Source organism: Mustela erminea, chromosome 8 (genome assembly GCF_009829155.1).
Source record: "Mustela erminea isolate mMusErm1 chromosome 8, mMusErm1.Pri, whole genome shotgun sequence".
NCBI classification, from domain to species: Eukaryota; Metazoa; Chordata; class Mammalia; order Carnivora; family Mustelidae; genus Mustela; species Mustela erminea.
The window spans coordinates 82,421,136-82,444,207 of NC_045621.1; the positions used below are offsets into that span (position 1 = coordinate 82,421,136).

Genomic DNA, 23,072 nt, shown 5'->3' on the forward strand with positions numbered 1-23,072 from the left:
CAAGTATGGCCCCTGAATTTATTACTCTCAGTGGGAAGGGACACAAGAATCTAGGGAGAAGTTTCATCAAACTTAAACCCAGCCTACCTCATTGCTCTATTTACAAGTGTAATAAGAGATGCCCCTGACAGGAGTAGGCTGCGGATGTGGATGTGGAGATGGGAGGAAAAAAGGTTGAAAACTAGTCTTGTAGAGGCAGAGAAAACCGCTCATGCTCAAAATCCAAGAATTATTAGATAACTACATAAAATAATTATGCTAACAGAAAAAGTTCAGCCTGAAAAAATGGCACTAACTACAAAGTTAAAAATCAATGATTCCCCCCTTTTTAGAACTGAATCAGAAATGTCAAGTTTTCAAAGCAGGTATACCAAAAACTGAAGTATGGTGATAAATGCTGAAAGCTGAAGAGGCAAAATAACCACATAAAGAAGAAAACAGCTCTTAACTTTAAGATTTAGGAACTTTTATGTAAATTGATAATGTCTCTTAATAACATACGACATTACCCATTCTCTGTTCTAAAGTGTACCAACCACATGGATATGATTCAGTCTATAAAACAGGATTCAGAGGACTTAATCCACATCTCAAATTAAGACTATGTTTGCAGTTCAAAATGCAATTTTAGTATTTTAAGAAATTTTAGGACACATACAGTAACTTTCAATGTCTCTATTTAGAGAGAAAAGATCACTGAATATTTTCTGAATGCACAAATAAACCTTAAGGTTCCCGTAAGTTTCCAAGTCTTTGTTTGGCAAGTTTCTAAGCTACCATTATGAGTAAAAAGTCTTAGATCACTGTCCTAATACTATTACCATTCTGTTCAGCCTTATAATAGCATGAAAACAGACTACTGTTAAAAGAACGAATACTGACGACTTTTTAAAGGGTGAGGAAAAGGTGTACAAAGGTAGATTCCTACAGAATGTCAAACTTTAGAAAATGGTATGTGTTTTTAAATAGTATTCTATAATACTTAAAAGGTAAAACTCAAAAATGAGTAACTAAAATATAGATCATAACTCTATAAAATATATACACTAATATAAATTTTTGTTTTAATGAAAAACTAGATTATTCTATATAATACTTTTCATACTCTTCACTAAATGGATAGGAAACTTTAACTGTATCTCTAATATCTGGCTTTTACTTATCCTATCATCAGAGTGTATCACAAATCATTTGCAGTTTATGAGCATCATTATACTATTTTACCCACAAAAAACTCAATGCAGTTCACCCTTGAACAACATGGGCTTGAACTGCAGGAGTCCACTTCTATGTGGATTTTTTTCTAATAAATACAATACAGTCAGTACTGTAAATTTATCTTCTCTTCATTATGATTTTAATAACATTTTCCTTTTTCTAGCTTACTTGGTTTGTTACTTTGTTGCAAGAATATCACACGTATAACATACAAAATATGTGTTAACCTTTGTGTTATTAGTCACAAAATTTAGTTTTATGGTTAAGTAGTTAAGTTTTAGAGGAGTAAGAAGTTATACGCAGGTGTGACTGTGCACAGCACTGGCACCCCTAAACCCTGCATTGTTCAAGGGTCAACTGTACTTGATTCAGGAATAAAGATTTATACTTTTAAAATGTATCAACACCTGGCAAGACAAATTCGGGCTTGTACTTCACAATGACAGCAACACTCTAATATTGTCATAAAACATGACTTGGTCCTGCTACACAGAAAACCAGCTTTGGGGATTCAACTGTATGGACGAGGGAATTCCTGTAAACTTTTTCTGATCTCCTGTTCTCTTGCAATCCCCCCGCTATGTTGCATAGTTACGAAGACATGCAGTGGAACATGCCTCCACTTACATCACTTCTTTACCCATTTGTATATGAAAATTATGGCATCAGAAGACATAATGTTGAGGAACAACAAATGGCAATCACTGAAAGCCGTGTGCCCATCCCAACACCGCTACCCAATAAAATTACTATACTGAAGACTGAAATAAATTAGCAGAAGTGAAGAGCTGCTAAGTAGTCTGTGATCATTTGATTCTTCTGAGTTCTCAAGTGGGAAGGGTGAATTCTAATCTAAAATAAAGCCTTCAATCTCTAGAGAGCAAAAAATCAACTTATACTTCTCTAGCTAGCCCATTTGCTAAGGAGGCTACAGAAGAAAGAAACTATTTGAAAATATAGATTTCACATTAAAGGATAATGGGTTTTACCAGAAAGTCAGCTCCTGGTAAAAATGAGCATATGCTCACATTTAAGCTAGTGACACACTAGTCATTAGGTGTTAACATCTCATCAACTAGAACAGCTGTTTCTACATTCCAACTCAGGTAAGTATAAATGAGGTTAAGAACTCTTTGAAAACAAAAAAAATTTGCTATGGCAAATCAATCATATTTTTAATACTAAAAGTGGTTTAAAAAAAAAATTCCATAACATAAATTTATAAAGGATGCACAATAAAGCAACAACAACAATGAAAATCTAAGAACAAAATGTTTAATATGCATCCACAAAAAGTTCCACAACCATAAAACAAACATCAATGCATCTTACCTCTATCATTATATGAAAGGCGTGCTTGTGAAGAAAAAACACAGGCAAAAGAAATTACGATTTATATCCAGAGTGAAATGAAAAATGACACATCAGTTACAAAAGCGAAGGAAGGAGAATAATGATTTAGCTTTTTAAAAGTTGGCAATGATCCAATGTATCATATTTTTAAAATAAGAATTGGGACACTCTCCTTATAAAGAGAGGAAAGTAATATCAAACAAACAAAAAACTTGGATATTACCTTTCAGATGAGGGGCATTATTGTATAGACGAATCTAGTATGGCCCCAAACTACTTGATCCAATGAACTTCAAGCTAGCAAATAAACTACAGCAAGTCAAATTGTTACTTGTTTTTCTAAGAAGTTCTAGAGTCTAAACTGAAAGAATAAAAGGAGCAATTTGAGAAAATATGCGTTAGAACTGGCTTTGGACAGCAGAGGGCAGTACTGCCTTAAACAAAATCTAGAAGCAGCACAGAAGGAATTTTTATGTAACTAGAATAAGTTCCTCAGCCCACACTCTGGCAGTTGTTTTAAGACTCTCTAAAATCTCCCATTTCCTGAACTGCTTCACTCCCTTGTCATGGAATATAGCAGAATCGTAATAGAAGAATGTTTCTAGTGTGCAACATGTCTCTAGTGTGTGCAACATAAACAATATACTAGGGTAAGAAAATAAGACGGGAGTAATAAAAAAATGAGAATTAAGTAGAATACAGTGACAGGCCAGGCCCACTGTTGACTTACTGGCTACATAGAGAGTGAAGAAGTCAATCAGGGGTGGCCCTGGGAATAAGTATCCATACATATTTTTCAGTCTGAGGACACTCAGATACTGAAGGAGAACAAGATTTTCATTTTCACAGTCATCCTAAAATAGTTAGGGGACTAAATTTAAAATTAAGAGAAAGACTGCCACCAATGTAAAAGAAGGCTTCAAATCTCTCCAGTCACTGAGTATATCTGCCATTTCCAATATTTCTATAATATTTATACAGAGAATAGCACTGACAAAAAAGATGTGACAACTCATATGTACCAGTAGTTTAACTAGTTTTGCTTCCTTCTTGATTTTCTCCTGTGATAATGATTCAGGACTATTTATAATTCATCTAAAAGGCTTAGCTAATCCTACTATCAAACCATCTTATCAGTACTCCAAAGTATAATTCATCCCTTAAAAGATATACATGCTAACTGAGTAACTAGACTTTAACTTCCCAAGGCCTATGTATCTCTCAGGTTTTGTTTTCATTACAGGTACTACAGAGATAAACCTGCCACTTCAATTGCACTATGCAAGTAGGTGCTATCCATGCATCTTTATATACTTATCAATAAATGAACATTAGAGTAAGTCAGAGAATGATCAAGCTAAATAAGAACAAGCAATAAGATCAAGCTAAACAAGAACAGGCCTCAATGTGTAAACTATGTTCCAAAATAAAAGGGTCAAAACAGAATCCAAAAAAATTAAATCACTGAAATACATGGAAAAAAGTAACCAAATAAAACCATCTGAATTCACAACACAGAAAATGGAAACCTGAGTATCATGTGCTATAACTGGAGATAATCATGAAAACCAAATCAGCATATTAATGTCAACTAATTAGGCTGCTGGATAAGAAAGAGACTAGTTGCTCATTCCTTAAGAAGTAAAGAAATTTAATTGTATTGCCAAACATCAAAAAAGAATAAATAGGACTTCTCCATTCACTCAAAAAATCCCTGAGTGCCTACTTGTGCCAGGCCCTGACTACCCCAGCTTCTCATGGTACTTACTATAGTGTGGAGGAAGTAAGACTCATCAAAGACACCACACTGATGAATCTATAATTATAAAAGAGCAGTAAAAAGGAATTCAGTACTTTGAGCACCTGTAAGGTGAAAGTGGACTTCTACAGGCATGTTAAATAAGAGATTTTCCTAAGGAGAGAATCCTTGGAAAATGGAGTAAGTACTCAAGGGAGACACACTAGGTGGGAAAACGATACGGAGATACATCCTAAATTTCTGACTTGTGCCACCAAATGGTTACTGGTTCTATTTACTGAGAACTCAGTTTGGAGAGATCATTACCACAGGATGGTTAAGTGCTTGGAGATACCTAAGTGCTAATATTTAGCAGGCAGTTAGATGTACAGAACAGGAACAGAAAGAAATCTTTCTAGAAATAGGATTTTGGTTCATTTATTTACTATAAACAAGCATATATGACATATACTAAAATTTTTCTCTTACTATTTAAACCTAAGATTTACATATACATATATATTCTTTGATAACTCACTAAATATCTTCTTAGGACTATCAAGAAGATTTAAGCTCCCCCCCAACCCAAAGTATTTGAAAACCAACAAATTCTGAATTTGTCTCATCTTAGTTATCTAATTATCTCATGCTCTAAGAAATTTTACAATTGCTGATTTTAAAAAAGATTATTGCCAGGCAGACTGAAATAGAATCTATAAAGAAATAATATAGGGCATCTATCAAAACAAATGCTTCTGAGCTAGGGAAAGCAAGACATTATACATTAACAGATTCAATAGTATTGATACTGCCAAATACACAGCCATCATTCTATCCAATTAGATCTTCAAAATTCCATTGTGATTTATCAACTCCTACTTCCTCGATTTCTCTCATCTAACTCCTGAAAGCAAGGCAAAGACAGATCCTTTGAAAGAGGTTTCTGAATAAGTTCCCTAAAAAGAAGGTAGCTCCTCAGCGCAGCTAGCAATGGGGTTTAAAAGTGTGAACTAGATGTAAGGGATATCCATTCACCTTCTGGCCACTGCTCAGAAGCACCAGGTTTATTAGAAATTTTATTTTTATTTATTTTAACATTTGTATTCTGCAAGTAAAGCTGAAAAAAAAGGAAAAGGATCATGCTATACATTATGGAAATTATGGAACTGTGATGTGATAAAATGGTTATGTTTATATGTACTTATAATAAAAACTATTTTAAATATAATTTATATACTCCGATCCCTCCCTTTATCCTCCTATAGTTTTTTATGTCCCCCCTAATTATTTACTAAAATAAGCCATTCTGTTAAAATTACCTCAATGAATAATAATCCTTGGGTCTAAATGTCCAGACTCTACTACTCAGCAGACTGACACTAGGCCAAGACACTTCACCTATCTGTGCCTTAATTTTTCTTATCTATGAAATGGACTTAATAAAACAGAACCTATATCGTGGGGTGTGGAAATATTAATCAGTGTAAAGTGCTCTGTGTAGTCCTTGACAGAGTACTCAAAATAAAATCCTTCACTGCACTAATTTCAAATGACTTACATATAAATATATATTTACAATGGCCTCAATAAATAGACCTTCTGACAACAATTTTGAAGCTGCTACTCTGTTGGAAATAACAGCTAACATGTTTTTGTTTTGTTTTGTTTTAATTTTATTTATTTATCTGAGAGAGAGAGAGAGATCACAAGTAGGCAGAGAGGCAGGCAAAGAGTGGGGCTGGGGCGGGGCGGGAAGCAGACTCCCTGCTGAGCAGAAAGCCCGATGCGGGTGCGGGGCTTGAGCACAGGACCCTAAGATCATGACCTGAGCCAAAGGCAGAGGCTTAACCCATTGAGCCACCCAGGCGCCCCAACAGCTAATATGTTTTGAACACTTAATATTAGGTACCCTGGGTGTGGCTCCAAGTCACTACAGAACTGAAGTCAGACCAAAATTGTCTTCACCTTTCATTTCCAAGCTGCAAAGTCAAACGACCAACCAACCCAATTTTTGTTCACCTACATATCAACTGTGGACTTCAAAAAGGCCAGCAAGAACTGTCCCTCTGTTGCTCGCCACTACCCAGCAGCATGATGTGCGGCACACGACAGGCACTCAGGCACTGGGTCAGTGGGTCAACTGAAACCAAACAAGCAAAGCCGAACACCCGCCGCCTATGTGATACAAGCAGCTCTCACTAACAAATGGGCTCTTTCATTTTTCTTATCTCAAATTAACAGAAAAGATTTGACAGTGAAGTAGCTAGGAATGAAGGAAGAGATCTACAATGAGGTTCAGGAAATAAAAACTGAGAGAAAAGCCAAGTCACTTCTTCCTATCTTCCATCTCCTAACCAGACAAGAAAAAGGAGAAATTATGTACTCTGCTCTATATGCATCAGTCCCATTTGCAAAATGGAAGATAGGGCCCTCCACAGTCTAAAGGAAAACTGAACTCAAGATTTTAAAAACTGAATGGAAGTCGTCTTTAGAAATGAAGTACCTTCGCTATTAACTTTAATATACAGCTTTAACTTGTTTTAAGATTTGGATAAAGGTCCCCCCCCACCCGCTTCCCTTTCCTTTTTGCTTTTGGACATGGAATTTAGCAGATCTCTAAGTGGGCCTGTCCATGCATTTGTTAAGTAAAACAGCTCTTATACACCTAAGAGAGTAATTTTTTGCCAAGCTGCAAGTCTACAAATAATTTATGACACTTATCCCCACAATTAGAAGTATACCTAAAACTTAAGTTGTATTTTAAGTTGTAACAAAAATAATCACACACAAAGGTAGAACACAGAAGAAAGGAGACTTCCTTTCTTCTGTAGGAACCCTGCACTATTTCTTAGGCATATATAAACAAACAAAAAGATGCTCAACTGCAAGATAAGAGCATGATATCATCATACTTGAAACATGCTAAAATAAAGTAAGGCACTTAAAAAAATTTGTGAAATGCAGGTTCCAGGTCTTAGTAAAAACCTAACACCAACTCTAAGCTAATAAAACATCATGTTTTGATTATTTCATGAGCATACATTATAGCTCTACTAAATTTCACTTAAGAACACACACTTAATCGGAATGAGATTGAAAAGTATTGAGCTGAAAAGCTGTCCTCAGTATACTGTTAAATTAAAAGAAACCAATTGTGAAATAACATTCTGTAGTTTATATAAAGGGGAAAAAAGCATATACTCAAACAAATTAGATTAGAAAAAGGTGTCAAAGGATACATACCAACCTGTTAAAATTGATTATCTCAGGAAAGTGATAAAGAAAAAAAAAAAGGAAGAATAAATGGTTCTATCACCTTTCTTTTGCACACTTCCTTCTGTATAATTTGTCTTATTATAACAGGCAAGTATGTGAAATTAATTCTTAAAAATAATTTAAAAGGAAAGAGAAAGTAAATCAACCTATTTCAAGATGTGCTTCTATAGATGTGATACTCATTTTGCAAGTATAACTTAATATTAGCATATTAATACTCATTTAATTTTAGTAAATTTCTCCTGCATCCTCCACAAATAAACAGTACCCTTTCCTAAACTGAGTTGCCTGAATGATGATGTTATGCTACCCTTTCAGTATGTTATTAATTTTAAATGGGTACATATATAGACTCAAGTTCAACAGGAAATCCTACACAGCATTTTCACAGATGGCTCAATTTCTCAGTGGATAGTAATTTGACATAGCACGAAACAACAACCTATTATTACTTTAATATTAAGGTCAGCACGATTATTTTGTATGCCCAAATCAGTATCCCAAACATCTGAAAGTCTTTACTCTTTATCAGACCAAAATCTAAACAAAATGTCATTGCCGTAAAGAACTGAAGAGACTGATGTCATTTAAGTAGGCATTACTGTTGCAATAGTAATAGTGCTACTTAAATAGCCTTTAAAAATGAACAAGAAGTTAACTTCATACCTTGTTAAAGGTAGGTAATTTCTAGCCCCTAAAATCCACTTTCTTATCAAGTGCTTTTATCAGCATAAATATAGATCTTATTAACAGGAAACTTCAGCTCACATATGGTTTTGAAAGCGATGCAAACACTTTTATTGAAACCACATTACCTCTAACCACAGTAAGACTTCTTAATCACAGAGTCAATGCAGCCATTCCCTCCTGTTCTTGATTCACCGGCACTAGAAAAACCAGTTTGTGTTCAGTTTACTCACTGCAGGTTACAAGAGCAAATTCCTACATGTGGAAAGACAGTTTCAGCACAGATAAAAGAAAAGGACCTACAGGATGTAAATTAAAAAGATGCTTCAAGCTTGTGATTCCAGAAAGAACTGAATACTGGCTTTGTCTTATGAAAGCCTGGAATACTTCAACTTATTTTACCCTAAAGAAATATGGCCTCTAGATTTATCTTAAAACTAAGCCCTAAAGCTCCTTATTAAATGAATCCCTGGACATGTTGCATTATTATCTCAATATAATTCTAAATGCGACAAAGTCAAATCTGGCAATTCATCACTTATAGAACAGTTATACGCACAAACACTATGTAAATACAGCAGTGACTACAATATGCAGCTGGTCTTCAGGGAGTTTACAGTCAAGGGGGAGACTGGACCATGCACACAAATGACTAGAGCCTCTCTCAACTGGGGTTATTCATCTGACTTAACACAAGACAAACTGACTTCACTCTTTTCTCAATTCTTTCAAGGACAGTACATAACTAGTATTATTCTAGAGGCATATGAGGGATATGCCTCTAGAATATGGGAGGAAAGAATAAAAAGGTAAATATATTGAAGTATGGAAGTCCCATGTCATACTCTCAATTTTGTATTCTTTGCTGTGGAGCACTGAGAGCCCTCAAATATTTTTAAAAACAGAAGCAACACAATCAGACATGTAAAATGCTATTCTACAGCAATAATACAGATAGAGAGAAAGAGAAGACCAGCTATGAGATTACAGAAATAATCTCAGCCTCAGATGTAATAATGCCCTGAACTACAACAGGATCAAGAAGGATGAAAAAGTGAATGAACAGGACTTGGTAAATGATAGGGCCAAAAAAGCAGTGGCTGTCTCCCAGGCTTTCATTGAGGGTGACGGGGAAGATAGTGTTAGAGACGTAATAGTTATAGGTTATAAAGAAAGAAGAATGGCTTCAATTTAAAAGAAAAAAAATTATTTTCCATGCCTCGAACTATGCTAGATTTGAGAATTAATATTCTTTACTGGTTACTAAGAACCATAAGACCAGATTTTAAAGCATGTATATCCTTAAATCATTCCTTCACAATAAAATACTACACCATAAGAAATTCTATCTTGGGGTCTTAGAAAGAATCCCACAATTTAGCTGTCAGAACCAGCTTAGTAAGGAGATATATGTGGGTATCTCTTGTCTTCCAGGATTCCATAAGACTGATTTTTTATCCCCCAATGAGAATGAAAGACTGAAATCAGACCAAAGAATGATCACAGTATACCTAACTTCAGCTTGCTCTGTGACATTCACTATAAATTCTCTTCAAGTATAGTTCTTATTGTAGGAACGACCTGTCAATGAGATATTATCACAATGAGACTAATGTCATGTAAGAGAGAAGTTAATTCACAAACCAGTCTTTGCCAAAGCTTTAAGGAAAAGTTGCCTAAGAAAGGAAGGAAAATTTCTTATCGCTCTAAGTATTTGAAGATTTGGAGGAAAAATGTTTCAGAAATCCATAAGAATATAAGATCTTTATCTAACCAGTCTTGGAATTAAGCTTTGAACATGAATATGGAGTGAAATACAGAAATCACCTTAAGACTTCAAATGTATGTCTCCTTTACTATCTTGTTTTAACCATCTTTAATCACATTTTAACTAACCTATCCCTCGTAAAAGTCTTGAGTAACTAGTAGGGACTGGCACTCTCAACTCAGCTGCACAGGAGTCCTTACCTATAACCCAATCATGCTGAAAAAGGTGCTAAAATTTTTTTTAATGAAAAACACATGAATATGTCCTTGTACATATCCATGACCTTTATTGTCCTTGGTGAGATAATGAAATATTGTTGCTCATTTTGGTGGTCAAACTTTTCAACATCCAAAATGGGAAAATAAACTGGCCTATAGAATGATTTTGAAATGGCAGGGATGTTTACCGAATTATCTAAAACACCAGAGACATCAGCTTTCTAGGAAAAAAAAAAAAGAGGCAGAACAGCATAAGCAGGAAGAAGAGCAAAGCTTTAGTATTGGAGTCCTTGATTCAGATTGCAGCTTTGACACTTGTGACCTTTTCTAGGTCTCAATTTCTTTATCTATAAAATGGAAATTAAAACTACATAAACAACGCTGTGAGGTAAAACGAATTCAGTGCTTTTCACTCCTGGCTGGTCACCACAATCACCCTTAAAACCTATCAGAAACATAATACTCCATACTTACAGGGCTGTGGCCCACAAGTATTTTATAACAAATTCTAAAGATGAGCCTTACATGCCAGTCACAATTGAGAAATCATGGGAAAAAATTATCTATTTTATGTTTTTACATATTCTTATATGTATAAACTTAATATGTGTAACTTACCAGTACCCTAGTACACTGTAAGTGTTCAAATAAATGCTTGCTGTTATTATCACTAATTATTTTGAAATTGGAGATAAAACTGGGAATTTTGTAACAAGATGGGCACTTGGCGGTTGCAGAATTACTATGTATAAACCTCTCACCAAGAATGAGACTTAAAACATGACACTATACTGTTTGAGACACAGTGAGAGATGACATAAATGAAGTTTCAAATTGAAGACAACCCCTCTTCTAAAACACAGTTTATCACAGAAAGAAAGCCTAGTTGGGCATTTTTTATATTTTTCCTAACAAAGCTTGACCATTCTAGATCATTCCATCACAAAACTTTAAATCTAATTTTCATTTTTCAGTAATTCATACAATGTATGCAAATTTACCACAGAGCAATTCAAGTGCTAAATAAATGTGTACAATGACATTAACATGGCAGCAAATATCTAAAATCCACAGAAATGGGACATTCATTGAAGATTCCTATTTCTCAGTTATTTATGAATAATAATTGCATCGTCCCATTTTAAAAGTCTAAACCCTTGAATTAATTAGCATTTCTAAATAAAGTGGCCTCATATATAGGATACCAAGCCCTTTAAAAAAAGCCCAACCATATCTCTGTGCCATTATAAAAATATCAATATTATCTATAAGAATACATTATTATTTTTAAAGTTCTATTATAAAACAACAAATCTGTTTTTAAATTTAGTTTCCAGTTTGTTTCTTTCGTAAAACAAACTAGGGTAAATTCAGACACTACTCTAACTACTAAACACTCTCTCTTCTAAATAAAGAAATAAAAGAAAAAATAGTTACCACCAAAAGAAGATAAGGGGGAGTCTACAGCTATTTGGAATAAACTACATATATTTATTAGGCACTAAAATTTTTATTTTTAAAACACTTTCACAGATAATTTTTAATAAATCTACAATTTAATTACTAGTGTTTAAAAGTTAAAATATTTCAGCTGTACAAAACTGTGTGTTTACCTACTTTACTGAATAGGATACTTTACCTTTGGGTTCCATATACACATCTTACAAAGATTACGTGGATCACTAATCTAATGCTAACAGATTGCTGCAAGTACTGAGAAAGAAGTATGTTATGTAAATAAAGCTTACAGAGAAGAAGTTGTTTTGGTCATTAAATTATAGGACTCTACCATTCTTCTATCATGTTTTAACCATTAATCCTAGTGGTATTAGAGAAACAAAGTTAAACTAAGAGATCCAGAAGGCCAAGGTAATCTGATCTTAAGAGTTAAAAGAAACAGGGTAAAAACTAGAGTTGTTTTTTTTTTTTTTTTTAAAGATTTTTATTTATTTATTTGACAGAGAGAGATCACAAGTAGGCATAGAGGCAGGCAGAGAGAGAGAGGAGGAAGCAGGCTCCCTGCTGAGCAGAGAGCCCGATGCGGGACTCGATCCCAGGACCCTGAGATCATGACCTGAGCCGAAGGCAGCGGCTTAACCCACTGAGCCACCCAGGCGCCCAAAACTAGAGTTTAAAGATGTCTCAAAGTATAACTACAGTTTTCACCTCTCCTCAGCCTGCAGAATATTAACTAGTTATATTAAAAGAGCTTGTAAACCACTGTACCAGTGCCAACTGTCTACATGATAGGAAGAATGAGGAAAATAACATGAATTTAATCTGATTACCCACCACAACCACATTTTCAAGTATATTCAGAGTCAGGAGAGGGAGAATTAGGGGCATTAAAAAAGTTTTTGGTCTTAAAAAAAAAATAAAAAGCTTTTAGTCTTCAGTACACATTTGATCTGCTGCAAAGCAAAACAAAACCAAAAAACCCCAAACAAAAACAAAAAAAAACAAAACAAAACAACACTTGGAACTACCAAAGTAAATGACGACAAAAACTACTCATCTGCAGCTCTTACCAAAAACATTTTTTGGATATACTTTCCTAATGCCTCTGTGAAACCTCTCTTTTCCACACTTTCTTGATTACCGTACTAAATCCCTCCCTATGGTTAAAAGGATAATTTGGCAAATAGGATAAACAAAGGATATCTGGCAAGCCTGAAAATGGCACAAAAATTAAGGAATGGAAGAAAGAATAGAGGGGAAAGAATGTGAAAGAAAAGAAGGGAAAGTGATCATAACCACCCCTTCTCCACCATCAATTACTTCTCAAGAAACAAAGCAGGGAGAATCTCACACCTGAAAGTCCTACAATGACAATAAAACTGTCCAAAGAACATAATACCCTTTACTCTACTTTACCTCAACTCCTAAGTGAGAGAAGTTTAGGATATATCAAGTTAATAAGTTTGGAAACTTAGCCATAGATGCCATAACAATAAACATTCAAAAAGTAACACCAAAGAAAATTATTCATAATAACCCAGTGGGTTTCCCCACAGTAGTATTTCTTTAAAATATACAACTCAAAACAGCACAAAGTACAAGAAAATAACTTACTTGAGTTGGAACAAGTACAGGAGGATAGGCCATCTTATGATGTCTATACACCCAAAATGCACAAATAACAATCCCCGCAATTAACATAAGTGGCACCAAGGAATACAGCAATATGTTGTAATAGGGTGGCTTAGGTGTAACTGGGTTTGAAGTCGCTGTGGAAAATAGAAGGAAAAAAACAATTAAGATTTGGTCTATAAAATTGCACAATAAGTATTTATTATAGTATCAAATCTTAGAGGAGAAAAATGAGAGTAGGAGAAGGTAGGAGTAAATTACTACATCAACACAAATATTCTTTGTTTTCAGTGTACTAGTTGAACAGACCTATATGTTTTCCCTGTGAACTTACGCTGTGTGACTTCCATCTCCGGAAAATAAGAAAACCTTTCATTACACATATTGCCCTCACAGCAACAAAAATACACTTCAGGGCTGTCTTTTTTTTCTATACAATCAGTCCTATAAACAAACAAAAAGAGAAATAATTAAAATCAACATTAAACTGAATCTGTAGTGAGAGTTTTTCTAAAATTCTTCTCAGAGATAAAATAATGAAAATGTTATTCATAGTCAACTTCAAGATTTTTATTAATAACCAGTGATCAATTCTTAAAAGCCAAAAATGGGGCGCCTGGGTGGCTCAGTTGGTTAAAGGACTGCCCTTCGGCTCAGGTCATGATCCCAGAGTCCTGGGATCAAGCCCTGCATCAGGCGCCCTGCTCAGTGGGGAGTCTTCTTCTCCCTCACCCTCTGTTGTTCTGCTTATGCTCTCTTGCACTCTGTCAAATAAATTTTTTTAAAAAATTAAATTTTAAAAAGCCAAAAACGTTCCAGTAATCCTGTTACTAAATTTCATAAAAAACAAAACAAAACAAAACAAACAAAAAAACCCAGCTGCTCCCATAGCAATCATACGAGCTCCATGAGACCACTGCTTTAATTTGGTTTTTAACGATCAATCTAAGGCAATCATCTTTTTTTTTTTTAATTATTAGAAAAGCATGAAAAGGAACATAAAGCCAATGAAGAAATTTGGTTTATGAGTGCTTTCTTTTACAGGAAATATACCTTTCCCATTGCATGAATACAAAAACTGAACACTATAAATAAAACTATGTGTGTGTGTACACATCAATACATATATACATATAAATATACACACACAAAATGATGCAAGTTCCTCTCATGGCAGAACCTATCTCAACATCAGAGACCCAAGCTAGGTTTGGGAATTGAAGAGTGTTATTTTTTGCAGTAGATTTAAATGCGCTAAAAAAAATGAACAGGGTTAAGATAACCAACAAGTAGAGAACATCATGGAACAACATACAGAACCTAGTAACTCAAAACCTGATATGAGTTAGGTTGACTGGGGAGCTGAGGAAATAGGGACTTAGTTGCTAGAACAAACCCTAGTCAGCTGCTAATAAGACACAGCTATACCTATTAAAAAAAAAAGCAAACCTTTAAACACTGCTAATAAACATCAGGTGAATTTAAAGATCTATCTTACAAATACACGGCAAACTTTTGTGATGGCTGTTAGAATAATAAGGTTGAATTTAAAATGGGAAGCTTAAGAAATTTCAGGGAGAAGACTATTTTAACAAAATCAAAGATTAAAATTAAATCTATACCAATATCTATTTAGTAGAAAGTAAAAAACAACTGAAAGTGAAATCTTAAGTCATAAAAATGTATAAATTTAAATGTTTAATATTTAGAATCATTCCTCAAATTATAGGAAGTAAAAATGATTAAGTACCTAGATTAATTAATTTAAAAAAGTACTTTTCACCATCCAATTTCACTCTTCTTTTTATCATTGTCTTTTCCTCCATATTTTGACCTTTCTTGAATCTTTTAACTATTCTTCAAGTGAGACAAATAGTTTTTACCACAAAAAGAACAAGGATCCCCGGTTTCAACTAATTAATAAGAAGTAATTTGGATAAAGACTTTCCCCCCAAATTCTTCCTACCGCTTTTTTAATTTTTTTTTTTTTGGTAGATAAAGCTGAAATAATACCACATTAATTTCAGGTATACAACATAGTATTTTCATATCTGTACATACTGTGAAATGATCACAATAAACTAGTTAACATCAAATATACACAGTTACAAATATTTTTTCTTGTGATAAGAACTGTTAAGATCTACTTTCTTATCAGGGCATGTGGGTTGCTCAGTCTGCTAAGCGTTTGACTCTGGATTTCAGCTCAGGTCATGATCTCAGGGTTGTGAGATGGAGCCCAGCTCTTTTACTCTCTCTGCCCCTCCCCAACTCCTTCTATAAAAGAAGAAAAAAAAATATCTCCTCTCATCAGTTCTCAAGCATACAATACAGTTTTATTAACTACAGCTGCCACGTTATACATCACAATCCCAGGACTTGTTTTATAACTGGAAGTTTGTACCTTTTGATCACCTTCAACCATTTCACCCAATCATCCACTCCCCCAAACCCCTGGCCTCTATATCTAGGAGTTCTTTTTTTTTTTTTTTTTAAGACTACACTTATAAATGAGATCATACGATATTTGCCTTTCTCTATATGACTAACTTCACTTAGCATAACACCCTCGAGGTCTATCGATTTTTGTCTCAAATGTCAAGATTTCTCTTTTTAAAGGCTGAGCAATATTCCTGTGTGTGTGTACACATCACATTTCTTTTTTTTTTTTTTAAGATTTTATTTATTTGACAGAGAGAGATCACAGTAGACAGAGAGGCAGGCAGAGAGAGAGGAGGAAGCAGGCTCCCCGCTGAGCAGAGAGCCCGATGCGGGACTCGATCCCAGGACCCTGAGATCATGACCTGAGCTGAAGGCAGCGGCTTAACCCACTGAGCCACCCAGGTGCCCCCACATCACATTTCTTTATCCATTAACAGACACTCAGGTTCTTCCATATCTTGGCTGTTGTAAATAATGCTGCAATAAACATAGGGGTGTATGTATCTTTTTACAAGTTAGTATTTTCATTTCCTTGATAAACAGCCAGAAGTGGAATTGCCAGATCAGAGAGTAGTTTTACTTTTAACTTTTTGAGGAACCTCCATCCTGTTTTCCTACTGGCCCTTCTTCCTTTACATAATAACAGGTATCACTTGATGATCACCTCTATTAATAGAGAGGCTAAGAATCAGAAATCCAGCTAAAATGTGTAATTACAGAGAAAAAAAATCCCTGGAAATTTCAGAGATTTAGAAGTATATCCTAAATACTACATATATACCTAAGATTTTAATTTCTAATGAAAAATTGAGAATTCAATTTTCATGGGCTTATTCTACACATTTTGCTATTAACTACATATGGCTAATCAAGCACAGGTTAATGGTAATCAGTTAAAGCTCCTGAAAGTGGATAGGCAAGTATCCAGTGTTCCATGAGTATATCAGTATTTTCTGGCTCCAAAATGTCGTTTATCTAGGACTTTGCAGCCTCTGCCAGTCATTAGCACCCACCCACAGTGGGAATCCTGTGGCGCAGGCAATTTAAGTAATCAGCCAAACATCTATGGGACTCCTTACAGAAGATCACAGTTAGTCAATAACATGCCTACTGTATTTTATTTCCAATACAGAATAAAACAATTTAAGCAGGGCGCCTGGGTGGCTCAGTGGGTTAAGCCGCTGCCTTCGGCTCAGGTCATGATCTCAGGGTCCTGGGATTGAGTCCCACATCGGGCTCTCTGCTCAGCAGGTAGCCTGCTTCCCTCTCTCTTTCTCTCTGCCTGCCTCTCCATCTACTTGTGATTTCTGTCAAATAAATAAATAAAATCTTTAAAAAAAAAAACACAATTTAAGCAAAATTTTCTAAATAAAATGTAGCTTTCTATAAGGACTCTGTTAGTACTGATGTCATTCCAAATATCAAGTTAAAATGTCTCAGAGGTAAAGAACAAAGGCCCACCTTGCAAGGAAAAAACAAACACAGTAAGATCAATTTCTTCCAGATACATAAAGAGGGAAACTAAAAGAAAATTAAATACTATTATGAAGCCTTACTTTCTTTGAGGATACAGGATAGATTTTCAAAAGATATACTATCTTTTAAAGCAATTTTGAAAATCCCTTTTCCTCAAAATTGACATTAAAAATAGTTTATCATCCTAATAATATAGGGGAAAAAATGGTTCTATCTCAATACTTGGTGGATTATTCAAAGTGTATCAAAGATAAAATATAAACATGCCATATTTATCTTATTACTTTAAAACATGTATCTTGTCATTAGAACATGTTATAATGGTCTTCATAATCCCATCTTAAAAAAAATTTTAAGTGAAAATACATGCATTGGGCTTTCCCCCTTTAAAAAGGGAGTGGGGAGAATTATTCGACATTCTCATAAAAAAAGAAAAAGTTTCCTTACCTGTCATAGCAGTTGATATCATCCAGCCAACAACCTTGCTTCACTATTTCAATGGAACCAGAAATATTCTTCCAGGTAGCAAAACAATGTCGCCTTTTATCTTTGTCACCGTAACAGGGTTCAACACCAGTTCGATTGGTTTTATCTCTTTCCCAATTAGCATTATAGAAAATACACTCCTGAGTTTCTGATCTACCAAGTATAGCACCTATAAAATAATGAAACAACTTAATATTAGCTGTATTGGCTCTTAAGAGATTCTCTCCCATATACCGAGCTCAGCCTAAAACATCAGTAACTTTCTGTCTTCCCAGTGTTGTAACATGGGTTTGTTTCTTCATCAATCTCTGTACTTGAAGTGTAACGAACATAATAATGGAAAATGATCAAATGTATCACAATATTTCTCTGAAAAAAGGACAGTTTCATTTCATTTAAGAATGTTCTTGATGAAAAGCAGTAAAATTGTTAATTAAATCTTGACCTGGATAGATTTCTTTTCAATATCCTGTATGACAAAATAGGAACTAAGCAAAAGCACTTCTACTGCATATTGAAGTACAACGATTGCCTCAAGAAAAAGCCGCTGCGTGACTGAGTTGCGAATTAAACCAACCATGGTTATTCAGACTTGGGTATCTGACAGACATGTTCTCAAAAATGAACAAGCCAAACCCATTACCTTCAAGAAAAACAACGGACAGTATGCAATGCCAGTGATAAAATTTGATCTTTTAAGAGAAAGAATTTTGGAAAATTTACATACTTTCCCAACACTTAAAGAATTCTCTCTCTCTGGGTGCCTTAGTCAGTTAAATGTCAGACTCTTGATTTTGTGTCAGGTCATGAGCTCAGGGTCATGAGATCAAGCCCTGCTTCGGGCTCTGCTCTGGGCATGGAGTCTGCTTAAGATTCTTTCTCCCGGGGCGCCTGGGTGGCTCAGTGGGTTAAAGCCTCTGCCTTCAGCTCACGTCATGATCCCGGGGTCCTGGGATCAAGCCCCGCATCAGGCTCTCTGCTCTGCTCTGCAGAGAGCCTGCTTTCTCCTTTCTCTCTGCCTGCCTCTCTGCCTACTTGTGATCTGTGAAATAAATAAATAAAATCTTAAAAAAAAAAAAAGATTCTTTCTCCCCCTGTCCCTCAGCCTCTCCCTCAATTCTACTCCCACTCGCATGTGCATGCATGAGCATGCTCTCTTTTTTTTTTTTTTTATTTTATTTATTTATTTGTCAGAGAGAGAGGGAGAGAGAGCGAGCACAGGCGGACAGAATGGCAGACAGAGGCAGAGGGAGAAGCAGGCTCCCTGCCAAGCAAGGAGCCCGATGTGGGACTCGATCCCAGGACGCTGGGATCATGACCTGAGCTGAAGGCAGCGGCTTAACCCACTGAGCCACCCAGGCGTCCCAGCATGCTCTCTTTAAAAAAAAAAAAAAATCTCTCATGAGATCAGTGAAGATGTTAATACATGTAACTTTAAATACTGAATAATAAAACGTGCCAATAATTAGGTCTACGTAATTTCTAAAAAAAAGAAAAAAAATGGGCAAAAGATTCAAAATAACATGCTTTGCTGAAAAGGTATGAATGGAAAACACTAACATGAAAGGATTCTCAGTATCATTAATCATTAGAGAAATACAAACTGAAATTCTAATACTGATTAAAATGGCTAAAACAAAAACAAGCTCAAATGTTGGTAAATATGTAAAGCAACTGGGACTTTCACATATTTGGTGGCTGTAATGCAAAATGGTCCACCCACTTTGGAAAGCCAGTTTGACAGCTTCTTATAGTTAAACATACACCTACCATACTACCTACACAGCAATAGCATGCCTAGGCATTTACCTAAGAAATAAAAACATATGTTCATGCAAAAATCTGTACATGATGCTTAGAATGGCTTTATTTACAATCAACCCAAAACTGGGAACAACTCAGTATCCAGTACTGCTAAGTGGATAAACAAACATCTATACAATAAAAAGAAATGAACTAGTGACAGCTGTACAACATGGATGAATCAGATACACATTATGCTTGCTATATGGGATTCCTTCTCCCTGATATTCTGGAAACAGTGAAATTATGGAGACAAAAATCTGATCAGATGTTGCCAGAAGCTGGGAGTGAGGGGAGAGGACTGATAACATAAAGCCATGAGAAAATTTTTCAGAGGGACCAAAATACTCTACATAACTGTGGTCAGAGGGTATATGACTTATGGGTTAATCAAAAGTGACAGAATTATATTATTAAAAAAAACATTTTATTCTATGTAAATTATACTTCAGTAACTCTGACCCCCCTCCCCTCAAAAAGCAAAAAATCTACCACTTGTTGAGTTTTGGTATAGTATCAAAGAAAACATCCACAATCATCTAAAAACACATTTTTTCTAACGATATATATGTGCATGACCAGGATTTCCTTCATATCAAAAGAACATATCCCAGGAGACTTAATGGAGAAAGAGATACAAGAATCCAATTGTCGGGGCGCATGGGTGGCTCAGTGGGTTAAAGCCTCTGCCTCCGGCTCAGGTCATGATCCCAGGGTGCTGGGATCGAGCCCCGCATCAGGCTCTCTGCTCAGCGGGGAGCCTGCTTCCTCCTCTCTCTCTGCCTCCTTGTGATCTCTCTGTCCAATAAATAAATAAAATTAAAAAAAAAAAAGAGAGAGATCTGCAAAAATTTCACTAATTTTTCGGTTTTAGAAAATATTTTTCACACAAATGTTCTTTTGTGAACATATAATGGATTACTGTTACTGTTAAATATTTTTAAATTCTGTCAATTTCTAATGTGATAAGGATGATAGATATAACCCCTATTTAAAAAAAAAAAAAAAAACACCTCTGGGGTTCTAAATTTTTAAAAGTCTTAAAGAAATTGAGACCAAAAAGTGTAAGAAATCGTTGATGCTATACAATGTCCTAGTACACAGATGGAATTATAAGCTGCTAAAATCTGTGGCAGTATTAGCGCGATGTACTTCCTCTCAACTATGGAAGAAATAAAAGCAGGAGTAGACATATTATAAACTAAGGCTAGTAACTCCATGTTCTCTGTATTCTATTAAAAAGGGGGGGGGCTGCTTGTACTATTTACCTGTATTAAAAAAATAGCTATTTTCTAAGTTACTCCTTTTCAAAAACCTGTTGAAAATACCAGCAAAGTAAGTTCCCTCCTTTACTAAACAGCCCAAAAGCAATCATTCACTGTCACATTATTATCTTAAAACAAGGTATAGCCAACATTTTCTCTTTTAATTCAATTTAATTTTCTTTCAGTGTTCTAAAATTCATTGTTCATGCACCACACCCACTGCTCCATGCAATACGTGCCCTCCCTAATACCCACCACCAGGCTCACCCAACCCCCCACCCCTCTTTCCTCCAAAACCCTCAGTTTGTTTCTCGGAGTCCACAGTCTCTCGTGGTTTGTCTCCCCCTCTGATTTCCCCCAACTCACTTCTCTCCATCTCCCAATGTCTTCCATGTTATCCTTATGCTCCACAAGTAAGTGAAACCATATGATAAATTTTTCTATAAAGGGCCAGATGGTAAATATTTTCGGCCTTGGAGACCACCTGGTTTCTGTCACAACTACTCCCTCCTGCCATTATAGCACAAAAGCATCCATAGGACAGTATATAAATGAGCATGGTTATGTTTCAGTAAAACTTTACTTATACACACTAAAAATGAAATTTCATGTAATTGTTACATGTCACAAAATACTGGTTTTTTTTCAACCATTTAAACATGTAAAGATCATTCTTAGTTTACAGGCTATAAATCTGGTTCACAGGCTATGTGGTCAACTATCTCTTAAAACAATGTCCTAATTCCAATAGTCTAGCTAACCTCCCTTTTGTTTTATTTGTTTTGTTGGGGATGGAGCCTCTGTAAATTACTACTTGTGTAATTTGTGTTAAAAACTACTATCAAGGGGCACCTGGGTGGCTCAGTGGGTTAAGCCTCTGCCTTCAGCTTAGGTCATGATCCCAGAGTCCTGGGATCAAGCCCCACATTGGGCTCTCCGCTCAGCAGGGAGCCTGCTTCCTCCTCTCTCGCCTGCCTCTCTGCCTACTTGTGATCTCTCTCCCTCTGTCAAATAAATAAAATCTTTAAAAAAAAAAAACAAAAAAAAAACACTATCAATGGGGAGCCCGGGTGGCTCAGTGGGATAAGCCTCTGCCTTCAGCTCAGGTCACAATCTCAGGGTCCTAGGATTGAGCCCCGCATCAGGCTCTCTGCTCAGCGGGAAGCCTGCTTCCCCCTCTCTCTGCCTGCCTCTCTCTGCCTACTTGTGATTTCTCTCTCTGTCAAATAAATAAATAAAAACTTTAAAAATACACCCCACTAACATTTTTAATTTCCAAAGATGTCACTGAAACACAGGAACATAATACCATTTAAACTAAACAAAACTGATAAAAATAAAATAAAGTACTGCCTAGAACAGAAATGCCAAATAGATTTCGTCTTTGTTGTCACTTCCAATAAACTAACAGTAGCTGCCTGGAGTAGCATATGGAGAAGGATTTTGAAGTAAAAGGGTCTTGAAATTAGTATCTGCCACCTCCGTTCTAGAGAAAAGACAAATGACCATTTCCTTGTTTAAAAAAAACTTTCTTCACTAAGTTTTAAAGGCAAACAAGACTTCAGCATGGTTTTCTAGATCTAGACTATCATTTGAAGGATATTTTCCAGAGACAGAAAGAAGACTGCTTATATAGAAAATTGTAGCAATCTCATCATCCCCTCCTCAAGCTGATTCTGTAATCAATCAGTCTCTATTCCATCATACCGCTAACTGAACACTAAATAATATGATAATTATAAAAATAAAAATTACACGTATTTTTATGTTCTTAAGTTTGCACTGTGACTTTAAAGGTGAAATTCTAGGGGCACCTGGGTGGCTCAGTTGGTTGGGTGACTGTCTTCAGCTCAGGTCATGATCCTGGAGTCCCGGAATCAAGTCCAGCATCGGGCTCCCTGCTTGACAGGGAGTCTGCTTCTCCCGCTGACCTTTCTTCACTTATGCTCTCTCCCTCTCATTCTCTCTCTCTCAAATAAATAAATAAAATCTTTAAAAAAAAAATTAAAAAATAAAAAATTTTTTAAAAAGGTGAAATTCTAAAAAAAGGGCAAAAGTTGCTTACATGTGTGAATTTTTAACAGCAACTTCCAATTTAAAATTTCCTGAAACTTAAAATTTCTACCCATAAGTTTATTCTATCAAAGTAATTCCAGATTCATACTATTTTCAAAAGAAATAAACAGACATAAAAGGTTATGTGTTCATGGTTTAGCATGACGGTTCTTAACTAATTATGTAAAACAGAATCC

The 23,072-nt window shown here is 35.4% G+C and overlaps 1 protein-coding gene across 2 annotated transcripts in view; it reads right to left on the bottom strand.

The window, feature by feature from the left end:
* Positions 1 to 23,072, bottom strand: part of ACVR2A (activin A receptor type 2A) — an 84,847-nt gene that overhangs the window by 17,703 nt on the left and 44,072 nt on the right. The window contains exons 2-5 of one of the 2 annotated variants that reach the window (XM_032354062.1): positions 17,714 to 17,921; positions 13,683 to 13,792; positions 13,331 to 13,485; positions 2,551 to 2,574 (exon numbers count right to left, since the gene is read on the bottom strand). In XM_032354062.1, the coding sequence (XP_032209953.1) occupies positions 2,551 to 2,574; positions 13,331 to 13,485; positions 13,683 to 13,792; positions 17,714 to 17,921 (497 nt within the window). The remainder of the gene's footprint in view (positions 1 to 2,550; positions 2,575 to 13,330; positions 13,486 to 13,682; positions 13,793 to 17,713; positions 17,922 to 23,072) is intronic. The other variant, XM_032354063.1, reaches the window with a different exon arrangement.